Source organism: Arachis duranensis, chromosome 2, assembly GCF_000817695.3.
Source record: "Arachis duranensis cultivar V14167 chromosome 2, aradu.V14167.gnm2.J7QH, whole genome shotgun sequence".
Lineage (NCBI taxonomy): Eukaryota > Viridiplantae > Streptophyta > Magnoliopsida > Fabales > Fabaceae > Arachis > Arachis duranensis.
The window spans coordinates 6,005,759-6,024,121 of record NC_029773.3 but is presented as its reverse complement, the minus strand read 5'-3'; the positions used below and the strand labels follow the sequence as shown (position 1 = coordinate 6,024,121).

At 29.3% G+C, this 18,363-nt stretch overlaps 3 protein-coding genes across 7 annotated transcripts; 2 read left to right on the top strand and 1 right to left on the bottom strand.

The window, feature by feature from the left end:
- The first annotated feature begins 4,570 nt into the window (after window positions 1-4,570).
- Window positions 4,571-8,907, top strand: LOC107473224 (ubiquitin-conjugating enzyme E2 34). 2 transcript variants are annotated; one of them, XM_016092777.3, is made up of 10 exons: window positions 4,571-4,822; window positions 6,227-6,362; window positions 6,770-6,824; window positions 7,156-7,194; window positions 7,330-7,393; window positions 7,487-7,548; window positions 7,651-7,690; window positions 7,884-7,911; window positions 8,134-8,225; window positions 8,339-8,907. In XM_016092777.3, exons 2-10 carry the CDS (start codon window positions 6,306-6,308, stop codon window positions 8,625-8,627), a joined length of 726 nt encoding a protein of 241 aa, XP_015948263.1. In that variant the 5' UTR covers window positions 4,571-4,822; window positions 6,227-6,305; the 3' UTR covers window positions 8,628-8,907. The 2 variants fall into 2 exon arrangements, with proteins under 2 accessions (XP_015948263.1, XP_015948262.1); XM_016092776.3 differs by having other exon boundaries at window positions 4,663-4,822; window positions 6,230-6,362.
- Window positions 8,908-10,676: 1,769 nt separating this feature from the next.
- Window positions 10,677-12,124, top strand: LOC107473225 (uncharacterized). 4 transcript variants are annotated; one of them, XM_016092779.3, is made up of 3 exons: window positions 10,677-10,802; window positions 10,922-11,148; window positions 11,519-12,124. In XM_016092779.3, the coding sequence occupies exons 2-3, from the start codon at window positions 11,059-11,061 to the stop codon at window positions 11,936-11,938; spliced, it is 510 nt and encodes a 169-aa protein (XP_015948265.1). In that variant the 5' UTR covers window positions 10,677-10,802; window positions 10,922-11,058; the 3' UTR covers window positions 11,939-12,124. The 4 variants fall into 4 exon arrangements, with proteins under 4 accessions (XP_015948265.1, XP_015948264.1, XP_020990507.1 ...); XM_016092778.3 differs by having other exon boundaries at window positions 10,918-11,148; XM_021134848.2 differs by having other exon boundaries at window positions 10,880-11,148.
- A 4,331-nt stretch (window positions 12,125-16,455) lies between these two features.
- On the bottom strand, window positions 16,456-17,600 carry LOC107473280 (RING-H2 finger protein ATL60-like). The gene has a single exon (XM_016092833.3). It carries the CDS (start codon window positions 17,479-17,481, stop codon window positions 16,540-16,542), a length of 942 nt encoding a protein of 313 aa, XP_015948319.1. The 5' UTR covers window positions 17,482-17,600; the 3' UTR covers window positions 16,456-16,539.
- Between the last annotated feature and the right edge of the window lie 763 nt (window positions 17,601-18,363).

Here is an 18,363-nt window from a genome sequence, read left to right as displayed (position 1 = left end):
TTAATTTAAATTGTCGTTTTATTCACTATTGTGATATGCTTTTCCACGCTAGACAAGTTTTTAGAGAACAGTGAAGTTGTAAACTATCATTTTAGTGCTGGGTTTGGATCCTGTTGATTTTATTTGAATATGACTTTGCCATGTTTGCAAACTAAAATAATGAACAATCAAATAGGAGATATAAACATGGCAAGATCATGTTAAAAATGAATGGGAGCGAATCCAAACCCAGTTGGGAGAATATATATGTTTTTTGTGAGAAATGAAGGAATGGTTGTTCATTTCTGGATTTCTATATTCTTGTGGAAAGCAACATAGATATCTATGTTGTGGTTGCTTTTCATTTTGATTTCAATTGATTACAATGAAAAGCAACATAGGAACTAAAGAATTATGGATTTTAGTATGTCATATAACTCAAACAGGTTGGCTAGAAAAAACTGTAAACTACATTGCATATATTAAACTCAAAATGAACTAATTAGAGTAACAAAAAAAGCTAAGAAAAGGAGGGGGATACAAGGCTAGTTATGACATTGATATTGATACAATTATATTGAGTTTTACTTGTTTTGTGTGGGATTAGACTTGCTTGGAGGAATTGCTCTGAAACAAGACTCCACCCTCTGCTTAGGGGAGTTCTTGTTCTTCCTCAATTCCCATGAAGAATACAACACGTGTGTGGATTGTGGAACTTCAACTTTGACCCTTGTAGATGTAGTGGAAGAGCATGTTGATGGTGATATCAATAATGGAAGTACAAGAACAAGAGAAGTTATTAGTGCTATGATAAACAAAGGCTTCATGGTATAATAGTAGTAGTAGAAGAGAGTATTGGATTCTTGATTCTTATTTTATTGTAGTTAAAGATGAATTGAATGTGGCATTGAGTCAAGTATCTTCAAATGTTTTCTAAGAAGAATTGTGAAAATGGTGAAAAATCTAGTTTGGGATTTGGTGCATATAGTTGGGATCATGTGGCCATTGTGTAACCTTTATTTGGGTGCACCTACTATGGCATTTTCTGACCTGAGGATTTGGTGAAAATGGAATGGTGACAGAAAGGTCATGTGGTTAGGCACGTGATGATGTTGCCATATAAAATATATGTATTTGCGCTGTAAGTAAATTTCTTGGGAAGTAAAATTCATTATATTTTCCAATTATAAAGTAAATAGTGAGACATTTATCAACATTGGATTGGTGAAGTGGGGGGACAAACTTTTTTTTTTCTTTTAAATAAGAATTCTGAATTTAAGTTTTGGATATATATATATAAAGAAAAAAAAAGAGAAGATATAATAAATATTTTTTTGGTAAAGATACAGTAAATATTATTAGATAGACTTTGTTGTTGCCATTTTTTCTCTTGCAAAAAGCCATACTTTTTTTTAACAGAAAGAAGAAATTTCATTCAGTAGCAGATAACATGTCCAGTCAGAGTATTTTAGAATATTTTTAGAGTATCATTTTTGAATGGATATATGAAATAAAAATGGTATCATTTTAAAGATACAATATCATTTTAATAGAGAACTAATAAAATTTTGTCATTTATATAATTATGTTAATAAATAAAAAATACTATAAAACTTCAAATAAACTAAGACTAAGTATTAGAAGAGCTAATTTCACTTTGAATTTCAAATCAGTATTTATGATATATGGTCCCACAAATATTTTTATAAGACCCAAAATGAAATTGAAATTAGAACTAGCATTAAAGATACTCTAAGCGAGACCTCTTTAGTCCATACTAAATTTGAATTAATAAGAGTAATTTGAGTAAATTCATATCTATTCCATTTTTTCTAACATATCTAGACTAAAAGAATCTAATCCAAAATCTCTTAAAAGAGAGAATGCATTAATAATGAGTGATACAAAACAAGTTTCTCTCCGTATTCGTTATTTGAGAGCCTTCACCACTTTTAAACAATCACACTTCGGCATAAATACATTTGAAGTTTGGATACTATATGGCTATTTATCTATACTATGGTTAAATTCATTTTGATTAAAGTAAACTATTTACTTCAACATCATCTATTTTAGAATTTTTATTACCAGACTATCTCTCATAAAAGTTTTACAATAATGAGGCTAGGATAAAAAAAGAAAGCTTCTTCTCTCCTTTGAGTTTTTTCTTTTTTGACAGTTAACAGAATTACATTAATTAAAAAGTGAAAAATCTAGTAGTGTACATACGTAGAATTATCATACATAAATTGAAGGTCCTTTGAGGTTTAATTAATTTTTTGGTTTTTCATGGTATTCCCTAACTCGAAAGGTCAAAGACTAATCGGTCGCGGTATTGAAGTCCATTTAAGGGTTTGCCGCATGCATAAGGTAGGATTCGAACCCCCAACACTTACTTAAGCGGACTAGTGAGCTAACCACTATACCAACCCAACTTGGTTGAGGTTTAATTATTTTACAAAACAAAAGTAAACTCACATAGCTGTTTTTGCATCCACTTTGTTATTTTTTAGCAGACAAAAAAAAGGCGCAAGAGTAGGTGCCTTTTGGATTTCCCCCCATGATCTTCATCTAAATCATAAAAGAGCCAATAAAGGAAAGGCAAGAGAAATTTAAGGTGTGATTTTCATTTATATTTTTAGTATTTTTTAAAATTTTATGAAAAAAAAGAATTATATTATTTTTACCATTTTTTTAATAAAATTTTAAAAATAAAAATACTAAAAATAAAAACACACATCAAATATTCTTAAATTTTTAAAAAAGTATAGGATACTAGTATACATGTCTAAAGAAATATATCTAGGAGACACATCCACAACGATACTTTGATTAGATACAACCATAAAAAAAATATTTTCATTAGACACATCTACAAAAATACTTTCATTAAACACAGTTATAAATAAAAGTGGGTAAGAGTTGATAGATTCCTTGTTAGTTAAGTAGCGCATTGTAAATTTTTAGTGGAAATTTATTACAAAAGGTTTTATACAACACCACACAGAATCATAAAGAATGAGATTTCAATAGCAACTGGTACTATATGTTAGTAAGTAATATTCTAAAATTACTATATGTTAAATCCTAAAATAAGTTTCACTTCCTTAATGAAACGTTTCTAAATAAACTATTGGAGGGTTACTTATCTGAATTTATTAGGATTTACTGATTTAGAGTCACCTAATTATTAGTATAATAATCCTAACTATACAGATGCTTAGTTGAATCAAATGGTTCAAGACTACAGAATATTATATATATTAAAAAAAAAAAGCATCTGAAAACATCAGAGAGAAGACAAGTAGTTGAAGAACTCCAATCATTTATTCTTTGATAAATAAAGAAGTCCAATAATTATTATATATATGGGGTCCCAATAAAGAGAACAGATATTTTGTTGGTAGTTCATAGTTGGAGTCGAATCTTCTGGACTGGAACATTATCATCACGTAATAAGTGTTTTTAACTTCTTTCTAGATATTATTGGTGGACAATTTAAAGAGTTTGTAGAAGCTCATATACATGTATATAATAAGTGTGAACTATCCAACTCAGTTGGAAAAAAAAATGTGGCTAATTGATAAGTCATGCATAACAATGAAAGCTATGCCAATAAATAGAATAAACAACAGAAATCACCCTTAAAGTTCTTTTTTTAAAAAAATACTCTATCCTTACCAATTTTATTTTAATAATGATTTTTTTTTTGTATATTCAAACTTAATGTTAGTTAATAGTTTATAATAAATAATAAATTATAGAGTGTTAATCCAGTTTAGGAGCTATTGTAATATATTATTTTTAGTTAATTTATATATATACATATATATTATATTTAATCTATTCAAGTATTTTAGTATTGAATCTTTACTTCTTCTTCTTCTTCTTCTTCTTATTATTATTATTATTATTATTATTATTATTATTATTATTATTATCACTTAAAATAATATTATATCAATTTGTTTAGTTTTAAATGTTCAGATAATTAATATGTATGATTTTAAAAGTTTAGAAAGTCTAATATGTATATTAATCAAATTGTCTAATATTCATAACTGCTAAATTAAAAATAATCCAGGTACTAATTTAACTGTATTTGACTGGCTTGTAACTGTTTATAAGAAAGGTAAATTTAGATCTAGAATTAGGATTGTAAATTCTACCAAAAGTGCTTTTATTTCATTTATTTCTATTATTTTTATTTTAAATTAGATAAATTAATCTTGCTTACCAATGACATTAAATATTTTTGATAGAAAAACTTAAAATATCCAATGAAAACCAATTTTAAGGATCTATTTTATATTTTTTATTCTTTAAAAATATATTTATCTAATATAAAAATTTAATAAAGAAAAGTTTAGAGGACCAATAACTTTATTAAATTCTGATTAGTACATAACTAGCAAAAGAAAAATGAATAATCCCACATCGTTGGATGAAATCTCACATCATTAAAAACATTATTAATGACTATTTAATGACTACAAATCACAAAAATTACTCACGTCTAGCACTCTTCTAAAAATAATTCACATTGACTTTGCCTAAATTAATAATAAGGCCACCGCACAGACAACAATGCAACAAAGCCCACTTTCTCACACACTCACACTCTCTCTCTCTCTGTGCCAAGTTTAAACGACGCCGTTTTGAGGATCCCTATTTTTCCCTTCTTCTCTGTCTGTTTTTTCCCTGAAAGGGGAAAAAATAATTAAAACGGAGTATCAGAAATCATAAATAAATTCCAAATCAGTTTTATTTTTTCTTTTCTTTTCTTTTCTGCATCGTCGAACCTAATTGGAACAGAAAACAAAAGCGGATCTCAGCCTCTCAGGTGAATTTTTCTTCTTCTTTCTTCGCTGTGTGCTCACAAAAGAAAAAATTTCAATCTTTTATTATTAATCTGCGCTTTGAAGATTTGAACTTGTTGTTATTCTGAGCCTGGGGGGTTTTATTCTTTTCTGGCGGGTGTATGATCAAGATTTGATTTTTATGATCTGATTGTGAAATTTCGTGGATTTTGATGTCTGGGGTCGTGAATTGATTTTCATAATTCGTAGCGATGTAGTGAGAACAATGAGAAATTGAAGTACACAGAGAATCAAGGCGGATTTTCGCGTGGATCATGGTGTTTAGGTTTAATTATTTCAGTGACAGAACATTTAAGCTGTGGAATCAAACCAGAGGGTGATATGAGAATGGAAAATTCAAGGGGAGAAAGAGGATTTTTACCTATACAGTGTGACTTAGGGTTGGAATTAGGGATTTAGGGTTGACACTAAATGATGGCATGAAATGTTTGTATAGCTTAGGCAGGGAATACGGATTTTAAGATTGTATAATGTATTAATAACTAGATTTAATCTGAGGAATGAATGAATTTTTTATTTCTACTGTTTGTTGTGTGGTTACTGATGCATACAATTCTAGTGGCTTCATGGAACAATGGGATATACAGGAGTAGTCTCAGTGATTGTTCTCTTGGGATGATTTTTATGTTTTAGGATTCTTGCATAAGTAGGTTTAGTTCTTTGTAACTTTGCATGGAGGATTGTTTTCATGATTTTATGCATTGGGGCAGACATGTAAGAAGCTGGGGATTAGTATAATTCTAGTTGCTTTCTATCTAGCAAAATAAAACTCTAATGGCATTTTGCTTTTATCCCTTATAATCACTATTGGGCAACTCTCCTCTATTGAGCTTAATTTTGCCGTTGAGTTTGGTCAATAATCTTCAGATAGTATGTTATCAAATCCATCCTGTTGGACCATCTACATTGACCAATTCTGGAAACTTCACTCATGGTATGTTAAGTCCTGGGGATGTGGATGGGTTAAGTCACAAATTGCTTAAGGATTTGATAAGATAGCCTTTATAATCATTAGGACAACCCTCTCCTTTTGAGCTAGCTTTTGTCATAATAAGGTCAGCAATCCTTAGAAATACATATCATTATATGATCTGTAGGCTTGTGAATTGTGATAGTTCAAACCTTTGATGGTTACCAGCTAGTGGTGCTGATAAAGAAGATAAACTGATGCACTTTGAGTAGTGATGTTTGTGTTACCATCTTCGTGCTTTACATGGCACTCCTATCCCTCTCTCTCCTACACACACATTCATTTTGGAATTGATTTTTGTTAAGTTTTGTAAACTATTTTGCAGAGATTGCATATGTGACTTTCTATATTTCATATTCAATATATTGATTTATATATCTTCTTGATCAATGCTTAGCAGGAACATTCTTAATTGGATAATAAAGAGACAAAGTACTGTGTAAAGGCGTGCTCTTTATACTGCTTGAAGTTGTTGGATGGCAGAAAAGTCATGTATCAAGCGCCTTCAGAAGGAATACAGAGCTCTTTGTAAAGTATAGAATCTTTTGTTTTTTCAAAATTATGCTTTACTTTTTATTTTTATTCAAAGTTTATATGCTTACTGATTTTTTTGAATTAAAACTCTATACTTGTTTGTATCATTTTATTTGTTCCGTTTCACTTTTTTTTCCCCTTGTATTTTTTGCTTCTTGAATGGTTAATTTGATGTTCCAGCTTATAAAAGATAAAAGTTGAGCCATGAAAGAAGACATTTCCTTTGTATTTTTTATTTTATTTTATTTCTCCCCTTTGTAGAATGTTTGTGTAGCATACTGTGTTGCACGGTATCAAAAATTGACAATTTGACATGGCATTTCTTTATTCATTTTTGAAGAAAAAATGATGAACATTGATGGTATTATCAATTTGATTATGCTCAATTTCAACGTTAAATTTGCAGGAGCCAGTGTCCCATGTTGTAGCTCGCCCATCACCAAATGATATTCTTGAATGGCGTAAGTTTGCATCACTGTTAATTGCTCATATCATTGATGTGGTACTACTATGGTCAAAAAGAAGAAAATTTTTTGTGTTGAACCTTTGTTTTGTTCATTTATCAATGTTGTAGAACCTTTGTTTTGTTCATTTATCAATGTTGTAGATTCTCTGACCAAACAGGTCATAGACTCATAGTGAAGGTGCACAACAATATTACATTTGTTGCTAGGCTCACCCTCCTCATTACCATTAATATTGTCAAATAAAATGGAAAAGATTTGTCAGATGGTTAATTTTAATTTATTTCTTAGACTGGCCAATACTGATCTTATTCTAATGATGTTTCAGATTATGTGTTGGAGGGAAGCGAAGGAACACCTTTTGCAGGTTTGTCAATTTAGCAAATTGTGATTATTGCATTTCAACACGCCACTTTTTAGTTCTATTGGGATTGTTATTTCTAACATGTCCAAGGTTATGTATTGCTATCAATTCCTATTTATGTTTTCCTCCTCTTGTTAGGTGGATATTACTACGGAAAAATCAAGTTTCCTCCAGAATATCCATATAAGCCTCCTGGAATCAGGTGATCCTTCTTGCTACTGTATGCTTGTCAAGTCTCATTTCCAAATGTGTTTTATCATGATATTGACTCAAATGTGTACTTTCTATATTGCAGCATGACTACACCTAATGGACGGTTCATGACGCAGAAAAAGATTTGTTTGTCTATGAGTGATTGTAAGTTCTTTTATCTGGTATAGCACAAGTCAGTTAATATTATGAGATACTGATTTTGATTTAATATTTCTGTGTTTTGCTGCTCCTGCTCCTGCTCTGCAGTTCATCCTGAAAGTTGGAATCCTATGTGGTCTGTTTCAAGGTCAGATTGATTTTAGTTATGATGTTTCGTTATGTGATTTGTTTTTTAATCTATTCATTTAGCTTTTGGATTGTGGTTATATGCTTTTACACAAGTAACCTGTATTTGAGACTGAGAGTAGTTGTAGATGTTGGTTACTTTTCTATACAGCTTTCTAATGGTCTATACTGAACTTTCTAATTTACAAATGCAGCATACTCACAGGGCTTCTTTCATTCATGGTGCGTGCCTTCTTTGTATTCTAACTAAATTCGTATTCCTTCCATTTCCTATCTTATTTCTTTGTTTGGAAGATAGTTGTCTTGGCTCACCAAATCAGAGTTATGGGGTTAAAAATGCAAGTTATTGTTCCTTTATAGCTTTAGTAGCTTGCAGTTGGTACCTTGCCATGTATAGAGATTTTCTTGCGAGTTTTTGATATCTGATGGATTTCATTCTTTCAGATGGACAACAGCCCAACCACCGGCAGTGTAAACACCACCACCGCCGAGAAGCAGCGTTTAGCAAAATCTTCCCTTTCTTTCAATTGCAAGAAGTAGGTCTATTGCATCATCTTTTCACAAGTCACCATAAAATTTAGCAAGGTCTCTATAATTTGTCTCCCATTTTCACCATTAACTCCTCTTGCTTCGATAACTTTCCATGCAGCGCAACATTCAGGAAAATGTTCCCTGAGTATGTGGAGAAGTACAACCAGGAGCAGCAGCTTTCTGAACAAGTTCCTCCCGAGCAGGCATCATCAGAGGCAGCGCCTAATGACACAAGTCCAAAGGCTCTTTTGGAGAAGAATTTGGATTCTACGGAAGAAGGAACGAAAAGAGTAGAACAGTTGAAGGTTGTAAAGAAAAACGGAAAGCAACCATTCCCAGCATGGATGATGTTATTACTATTCTCCATCTTTGGGGTTGTAATGGCATTACCATTGCTTCAGCTCTGATATCTTTATAGGTATACAAGGGTCTCTCTATAAAGGGTTCTCCTAAACTGGCTCCATAATATGTTCTTGCTTAGGGTTTTGTATAGGGAAATGATGATGGACATGGAGGCTGTGTCATATGTTTTTTTTGGATGATTTTCTCCTTTGTGTCTATGTTGCCAGTTCCATGGTACTTTTGGTAGTAAATGCTATAAGAAAGTTTCAAGCTTTGATACTCTTGTACCTCTTAAATCTGTTGAGGTTCAATCTTCTTGTAGTGTTGGTTGGTGAAACACTCTTACATGTGGTGTTATAAGTCTGATCTGCACTTTACATTTTGAAATGGTAAATTAAATATTTTTGGTCTAATAATTGCTCATGTAATTTTAAGTTTAGGCAATAATTAGGTCCTAAGAATTTAAACTTGTCAGTATAGTTATCAAACAAGTTATAAGGGTTTATAAATGGTTTTTGCTCTCCTTAATTAATTTATTTATTTTTAATATACTTCATACAATGTTAAAAACACCAAAGATTTATATTCAAGTGGCAAACCCTTCTAAAGAAGACTTTTTAATACTCCAACCTGGATTATGGGTAAATTATATTCATTTTCTTTTAAAATTTAGTAAAATTCAATTCAATTTCCCTTATCTTTAGAAACGTAATTGTCCTTTCTTCAAATTGAACTAATACTAAACTACTAAAATGATGTTTAGAAAAAAGAGGTCATGATGAATTCCATCAAATGTGAAAATATCCATGTAATTTTTCCGTTTTCACTATAATACAAATGTTATTAACTTGTACAACAATAGAATATTAAAATTATTTGTATAATTTTAATTTTTATGAATTAAGAAAACCAATCTAAGAATAGTGAATACAATCAGGGATGGAAGTAAGCCGAGCTGAACCGAGTTAGACCAAATTCAAGCTCCGCTTATAAAAATTGAGTTTGGCTCACGGCTCGACTCATTAACAATCGAGCCTATTTTTTAAGCTCAATCTTGGCTCACCGAAAGCTCACGAGCTGTCTCAAATAATAAGAACATAATCTATAATTCAATAAATTATAACATATTTTAAAAATATTTAAAAAGATCAATTGTTTATCTATCAATAAATTGTAAAATTGAGCTCAATTCTAGGCTCAAGTTTGGCTCACCAACTTACAAGTTTAGCTTATCGAACTATTAACGAGTCGAGTTCGAGCTCGCTTGACTCACTTCCAGCCTTAAATACAATTATTAAAAAAAGAAAAGCTCCTTAAGTACATTGAAGTTTCAAGGCTATATAAGTCAAGGTCAATTTTTCGTTTAATTTCATTTTCCTATTCTTTCCCCCTCTTTAACATTGTGAATGTTTTAACAGTGTGAACTATTGATTGTTTTTTTTTTTAAAAAAAAACTCCTTTTGAAAAATAGTTTTTTCCCATTAAAAAAAGCTAACCGAAAGTGAAGTGGAGGCCATTATATATATGGCCCCATGAGAGAAAATAAATTGATTTACTATAATGATGTTACCTAACCTCCTCTCAAGGAAATAAGGATGCCAAGTTCCTTTCAAAAATTTAAATCTTCTCTCCAATTTGTTTGTTGATCTTCAATTCTACCTTGAATGTTAAGTTTAGTTATTTATAGTATATGATTAGTCCTAATAATAATTGAGATTAACTAAGAAGTCAATTTTTCTCAGTCAATATAACCAATTTTTTTAAAAAAATTATATTAAATCCTAAATTATAAATTTTAAATCCTTAATTTTAACTATAAATCCTAATTCTAAACCCTAAATTCTATTAAAAAAAGGTTAAAAATAATTTTACAATAAAATAACTAGTTAATACCAACCAATTAAAAATTAGTTCTCTATATTTATTCATAATGATAAATAATATGAGTAGTGTCTCCTTAAATCTTTACCATTTTCTTATTGGCATTATTAGCCTAACAGTTTGGTATGTTGGTGAATCTTGATTTTGTTGTACTAGGAAACATGTTATATATAAGACAATATATAATATCCATTCACTCACATATATTTATGTAATATAATTGCACCTTCTAAATCACATAAATTTCTTAATATAATTGCACCACTATGAGTGTTTCTGTCATTTCTCCATAAACTGGCCTTGTGATTGTGATGTCTTGTTGAGGAGCTGTTGAACTTTGCTTTTTGTGATCAAAGATAGTAAATTTTCCAATCCCATGTGAATTAAATTTGCTGTATAAGTTAGAAGCTAATTTTATTTTACTTTATTTTTGAAGGACTACTACTTTCCACTATATGACATAATTCTTGTTAGGTAGGATGAGGAAGCATCACACTCAAGGAAGAGCTTTCTAGCCAAGTTGGCAACCATCAACCTTAGAAAATTTTTTGAATTCATCTTTCTCTTGAAGTTCTTCTGATTCTGCTCAAGCTTTTTATTAGTTTTTTGTTTACAATGATGAACTCTGATGAATCACATCCAAGATATGAAGAAAATCATCACTATGATGACTATGGATTTTATCTACAAGAAGATTTTTCTCAGGTAACATGTATGTATATATATATATATATACATGCTTCATTCTTGGTTTAATTTTGCATATATATTAATGTATATAATTATGTGATTTTGCATATCTTGAAGATTCCGACAAATATGTTTTAATTGATAAAGTAACTCATAAAATTATCAAATTTTTAAGATAATCTGAAAATTGTTACGAGTGTAAACATCTAGATCTCTAGATCGAGTTTACCGTTTTATTATTTAGGTGAACTTTTGAGTTAGATTATCACAATAAGCATCTTATTTTGGCATTTATTAGTATTTTTCTTAGGAGGTTTAATTTTGAGTTATATGATGAATAACATGTTTTCTAACTTCATATTATTTTGCTTTTGATTATATATAGTTCTTGGAGGAAGCAAGACAATATGGGAAGGAAGCAAAACTGAAGAGTTGTTCATCATCATTAGTGCACCCTGAAGAATCAAGAGGAAAATTCAAAGAGAATAAGAAGAGCAAGAAGGAAAAGAAATCATGGAAGAATTCATTGGTTTCATGGTTGAAATCTGAGAATAAAAATAAAAGTACTAAGTCAAATGCTTATTATAGTAGTGAAAAGCATCATGGGCATGTTTCTGGTCCAATAACACAAAACAAAAACATTGATGAAGGGAAGCAATGGAGTTCAACATCTTATTATTCTGGCCCATTAACAAGTTTCTTTAAAGGCACAAAGAGAAAGGAGAGTGAGATACCTTATATGTCACTTCACCAAGGAAACCATGCTAATTCACATAACTATGGTCCCCTTTATTTGGTTACTTGAATGTTGTTCATGTATTAATAATATTATCACTATCATAGATTGCAAATTCCTACTTTTATTTTTATTTACATGATACTAAATTTAGTGGCAAATGCATTAGCATTGGGTGAATTTAGATAAGTTTGATAGCATATGTAATTGAATGAATAGTTTAATTAATTATGTTGTATTTGGCTTTGAATATGAGTTGCATATGGATTTGTTTATAAGAATACCAGAAATTCAAGAATAGGAAGATCATAAAAGTCATGTTATATATAAGTTCCTTGTTTCAAAGTCCAGACTATTTCTGCTGCCAATTTTTTCCCCTTAATTTTGTAAGTCTTATGAGTGCTCAAGCCCAAACAAATTAAGTAAGTATAATTTATAAATATATTTATGTTTAGTGCTTGTTTAGACGCCGTTAAGTTAATAAAAAAAGATATTTTTTTAATAGAAAATATCTGTTTTATTTTGTTGCGTGGTTGGTAAATTTTTAGTAATAAAAATAAAAATATTAAAAATATCAAAAAATATCTTTTTTGAGAATCTACAATTACCTCTTTTTGAAAAAAATTGTTTTTTACGTAATAAATAAATAAATAAAGTATTTTTATATGGTTATACCCAAACATATTTGATAAATAAAAAATCCTTTTATATGAGATATTCAAACATAACATTACTTTTACTTTTCTACATAAGATCTTTTAAAAAAATATAACTTAAATTTTTTTTTTAGAAATTCACTCAAACACGTTGATACAATTAGTATTGGGTTATCCCAATTAGAGAATTATACTATAAATAAGAGTATGATGTAATAATGTAGGATAGGCATAGTGTAATTGAAAATTCTATTTTCTCTCTTTGTCCCTAATTCTAGGGATTTCTCTTCTATTTTCTCTAATTCTCTCTAGTTCTTGATACAAATTCGTATCAAATGGTGCTTTCATTGAACACCATGCCACATTTTCATGGTGATCCCCTGAATTTAATTTGGAATCCAATTCAACATAGCTTACAACGCTTGAATTTCACTTATCAAAATCAACCCAGGATGCTTGAAGAAATTAAAAAAACTTGCGCCAGAATTTGTGCAACAATTCAGGCCAAATCAAACTCAAAATTTTCAATACTCAGCAACAATTTAACAAAGCTAGCAGCAAAAAATTCAATAATCCCAGATCTTCAATTTTAAAATTCAAATTCAGAATATAAAATTACAGAATTAGAATCGATAACAATAAAAACTTTAGAATCAGCAAAGAATCCAAAATTTACAGAAGAAGTTCACATCAAAAGAGAAGTTTATTCATACAGTGACCTGAGAAGCTTTTTTTCATTAATGAAATGTAAAATTCATGTTTCATCCAATAATAAAAAGAATGTGTCAGAATGTGTCAGCTTGATGCGCATAAAAAAAAGAAAAAAAAGGACAAGAAACTTTTTTAATAAAAGTACAAGTAACTTTTTCATTTGTTAAAAATGTTTATGGCTACATTTTCATGCTTACTGCAATAACCAATTCTTGATTAGTGTTTCATTGTCTCCTCCCAACTATCATTATAATATTTTTACATTTTTTAATGTAAAAAGAGAAAACTACTTAATTATATATAGGTAAAAATACTGATTAACTAAAAAAATAATATTATTAGAAGTGTTTATAGATCAAAATATTTATAAATTTATAGTATTTATCTATTCTGATATGTAATTTGCTAATATAATTCGATCTATATAATGATCGGATTCAATTTATATTCTAATTAGATTGGATTACGGATATTACATCTATATCTACATATCTGATTCGCATATCCACATCAAATAATAAATAAATAATATATATGATTTATGTTTTATTTTAATGAATAATTATTATTTATATATGTTGTATTATTTTATTTTTGTTATTTAAAAAAAGTTAGTTTGATAATATTTTAAGAATAAACATATTTAAAAAAATGAAAAAGGAGTTTTATTGTGTTTTTTAAGAAATAAGTTTTTTTAATATATTTTCTATTTTACAAATATATCTGATATCTTTTATCCAATATGTAAATGTGTGTATTATATCCAAATCTAAAAAATACAAATATTAGATCTAATCAGATGAATTTAATGCGAATCAGATCGAGATTTTGATAATATCCGATTTGATTCAATCTGCAAACACTATTAAATATTATGATAAAGAAAGAAATTGACTAAAAATAAAAATTGTTTCTTTTACAATAAAAAAATTTAAAAAAAATAAAAATTATCATATACAATGCACACTTCTCTTAAAAATTTTGTTACAATCTTTATTTTTTCCCCAACTTGACTCTTCACTAATTCCCTTTCAATAAAGGAAAATACATTAACAGAAAAACAAGAATTACATATTTGTTGAGAGGTGAAATTTCAAAAAATAAGAATTATTGGTAATTTTCATGGATATGAAGACAAATAGAATTTAATAGAACAAATTGTTTAAATTTCAAAAAATGAATTTATCAAGGACAAACTTTTTTTTTTATTTTTAAAAAGTAAATTTATAGAGCGCAAATTGTCTTTTTCTTATTTATTTAATTTTTGAAAAACGAATTTGTCAGAAGCGAATTATCTTTTTTATTTTTCTTAAATTTATTAAGAATACAATGCTCTGAAAGCGAATTCTGAATATTATATCTAAGTAAATAAACAAATCAAAAGTGTTAAACAACCAACAATTATAACATTCGAATACTTAAATATAAAGAGAAAGTGTAGTGTATAAAATATAATATAATATTATGTATACTAATTGGTATACTACTAACATTAGCCAAATGATTGATAATGATCGATTGCAGTTGCACTTGTTCCTGCCACCATATTGGAAACATATATTAAACAAATTATTTGTCAACAAGACTTATTTGATGGGTTTGAAGGAGTTAAAGTAGACAATAGAGAGTGAAGGACCACCTTATGAAATTATTATGTTTAAAATGATGAATAATCAAATTCGTCTTTTGAAATATTATTTGTTCTCTAAATTAGTTTTTAAAAGATTTTTTAAATTAAATTCATCTACAAAAAGTTTTAAAATACTTGTGTTAGTTCTTCTATCATTTTCTTTGTTAACAATATCAAAATTTGTTAATGTAATACATGAAGTGATATTATAATACGCACATAAGAGTCTTAATTGACTATTAACATGATAAGTTTACGAAATTAAATTAAATCAAAATTTAATTGAGGGGAGAACTTAAGATATTGGAATCGCTCAATTTGGGGTTAATTTGATCTAGTTTCATAAACTTATCATGTTAACCGCCAATTAGGACTACTAGGTGTGCGTTGTGATGTCACTCAATGTGTCACATTAATAAGAGTAAAGTATCGTTTTTGTCCCCAACGTTTGGAGTAAGTTCTATTTATGTCCTTAACGTTTAAATCGTCCTATTTGTATCCCTAACGTTTGAAAAAGTGATTCAATGTTATCCTACTATCAATTATACTAACAAATCAGATTATATTTTTCATTCATTCTCAATTAGGTCTCAGTTGGATGTGTTCGATTTTAATATTATACCCACTATTTGTGTTTAGATTCAATTATGTCCCTACAAAAGTAAATTATGTAAATGTTGTAGGAATTAGTTTCAACTTTTAATGAGCTATTTTTCGGAGTGAATTATCGATTCTATCCCAGACATTTGTATTTTAACTTCAAGAAGAGATTTTTAAAACTCAAACTAAAGTGTTCATGATGTATAATTGACGGTAGGATAATATTGAATCACTTTTTTAAACGTTATGGATACAAATAGGACGATGTAAATGTTAGTGACACAAATAGAATTTACTCCAAACGTTGGGGACAAAAACGATACTTTACTCCATTAATAAATTTTGACGCCTGTTAGCAATGGAAGTGACGAAATAACTAAATGGTTAACTTAAAATCTTTAAAGGATGAATTTGATTAAAATTTTTTTTGGAGACTAACTTAAAAAAATGAATAATCTTTCGAAAACTGATTTGACTATTTACTCCTGATAATCAAAATTATGAAATCATTACATTATACATTTTTTATTTAATCACCATCTCCTGTTAATAATAAATTTATTTGCACACAAATTTTAGACACCATGCATACCTAGCACACTCATTTGTATTTTTTTTTCTTTTATCGAAAATTTAAAATTGTAAATTTCAACTATAAAATAAATATTTTTTAGTCAACATTAATTAATTATTCTAAAATTATCTTTATCCTAAATTCTAAATCTTAAATCCCAACTTTAAATCTTCTAAAAAATAAGGATTAAAAAATTTTACAATAAAAATTTGACTAATTAAAAATTAGTTCTATATATTTATTCACTCTTTTAAATTAATAAGATAAAAGAGAAAGATGTTTCACTACTTTACTATATGAAGTAGTGGAGTAATGGTATTGAGTGAAGCTAACTACAACAAAAAGATCACAATTAAACATATGAAAATTATTACAGAACTAGATATTACACCAGCTTTTCATTTTGCCTTCTTTTTACAACAGTTTCAATTGAGAAGTATCAGAATATGTACTGAAATAAATAATAATTGATATGAATAACATCAACAAACTCCTAATTCTATGCTTGTTCCACATCAAAAGAATTGGGAATACAAGGACTAGTTGACTTTTTGTCCCTACTTAGAAGCCTCTTGATTGACCTCAATCTTGCTACCATTGGTGATGATGATTTCATCTCATCATCATCTTCAGGAGTGACCTCATCATTTGGTATATCAATTACCAACACTCCATTATTGTTTCTTCCATTGCTGCTGCTACTAGTGCTACTATCACTTCCACTCTCACTGCTTGAAGAACATGAACCAGATGATGATGAGCAATGTGGATCCTCAGTAGTGTGTGAAAATTGTGTTTGATCACCCCAAACCAACACATGTGTGGGAAAATTTGAAGACTCATCATTGGTATTCACATCAGCAGAGTTTTCAGCTTCTGATGATGACTCACTGTTCTCTGTGACATTCTCTCGAACACTTGGAGTGCTATTATTTAGCTTAGAGAGTTTTTCAGTAACTAGTGTCCTACAAAGGGGACAAGTAGAATGTGATTGGAACCACATGTCAATGCAATCAACATGGAACCCATGATTGCAATGTGGCAAAGCTCTAAACTTTTCACCTTCAACAAGCTCAGATATGCAAACAGCACATTCTAAATCCTCTTTGAATTCATGGGGTTGGAACACCAACACAGGTATGGACTTAAGAACTGAAGGGTCAAGCCCAACATTTTGAATTCCATGGAGGATAGCGTCTTCGGCCGAGGCGAATACAAGGTGGCGACGGCGCCGGTGGCGGCGACCACGGCGGATTTGTGGTGAAGGAATGGAGGTTTCTTGCTGAACACGCCACATTGAAAACTTGGAATAGAGATGGAGCATTAAGACAAAAACAAACACAAATGACAGCAATACCACTACTGCAACCATGATCTTCCCAGAGATCACAATTGCATCAGAATTATTCAACATATTGCCTGAATCAGATTTTGTACTCATGATGAAAAAAAAAATTTAAAATTTAAAATTGAAAAGTAGCTTCTTCACTTTTGTGCTATATATGTATGGTAAGTTCTGTTGAGAAGTGAAAAAGGTTTAAACTTCAGTTACAAGTTAGAAATTTGGCACAACCCCAGATGCAAAATCAGTTTAAAGTTTCTGATTTTGCAGAAAAAAAATGGTGAAAGGATGATGATAAGGGAAATGGTGATGGTGGTGGTGATTGGTGGTGCAGCAGAATGAAGAGGTTGAAGGCTTTTATATAAACACAATTAAGAATTAAATGAGGATTTGAAGGAAGGTTCAAAAGGTAATTAGAAGTAGAATGGGATAAGTAACAGCATATCAATCCAAATACTGGACTTGAGACTTGGACCGAAGAACAAACAAAGAGAAGAATGTGACAGTTTTGAAGTCCATGAAGCAAAAATGTTAACATATGATTGTTATTGAACACTTGTTTTTGAGATTCTATGTTGAACACTTGTATGAATATTCTACACCTTGGCTAATCTAGCTCATCTCCAAAAAAACAAATTAAATTAAAAAAATTCTTTAATTTTTTTTAAGTTATAGTCTCAATCAATTAATTACATTCTACTCATATATTCTTTCTATTCAGATAACTTGACTTTAATAAATTTTTTTATTCCATATGCATTATTGAACCACCTATAAGAGAACAAAGTTTTGAAGTTAAAATGATTTTGGACTAAAATATAGTTTATTGTAGTGGTAGATATTTAACTATTTTTTTAATAACTAGTTATGATATATAATTTGGATTGATTGAATGGTTAATAATTTACTCGCTCGTTTAACTAAGTGTCAAGAATTCAAATTTCGTCTTATACATGTAATAATTTATTAGTTCATAGCAAA

Coding starts and splice junctions, on each gene's coding strand:
- LOC107473225 (XM_016092779.3), top strand. CDS start 11,059: ATGATGAACTCTGATGAATCACATCCAAGATATGAAGAAAATCATCAC. Junction 11,149..11,518: donor TACAAGAAGATTTTTCTCAG/GTAACATGTATG, acceptor GATTATATATAG/TTCTTGGAGGAAGCAAGACA.
- LOC107473224 (XM_016092777.3), top strand. CDS start 6,306: ATGGCAGAAAAGTCATGTATCAAGCGCCTTCAGAAGGAATACAGAGCT. Junction 7,912..8,133: donor CAGGGCTTCTTTCATTCATG/GTGCGTGCCTTC, acceptor TCATTCTTTCAG/ATGGACAACAGCCCAACCAC. Junction 8,226..8,338: donor CTTTCTTTCAATTGCAAGAA/GTAGGTCTATTG, acceptor CTTTCCATGCAG/CGCAACATTCAGGAAAATGT.
- LOC107473280 (XM_016092833.3), bottom strand. CDS start 17,481: ATGAGTACAAAATCTGATTCAGGCAATATGTTGAATAATTCTGATGCA.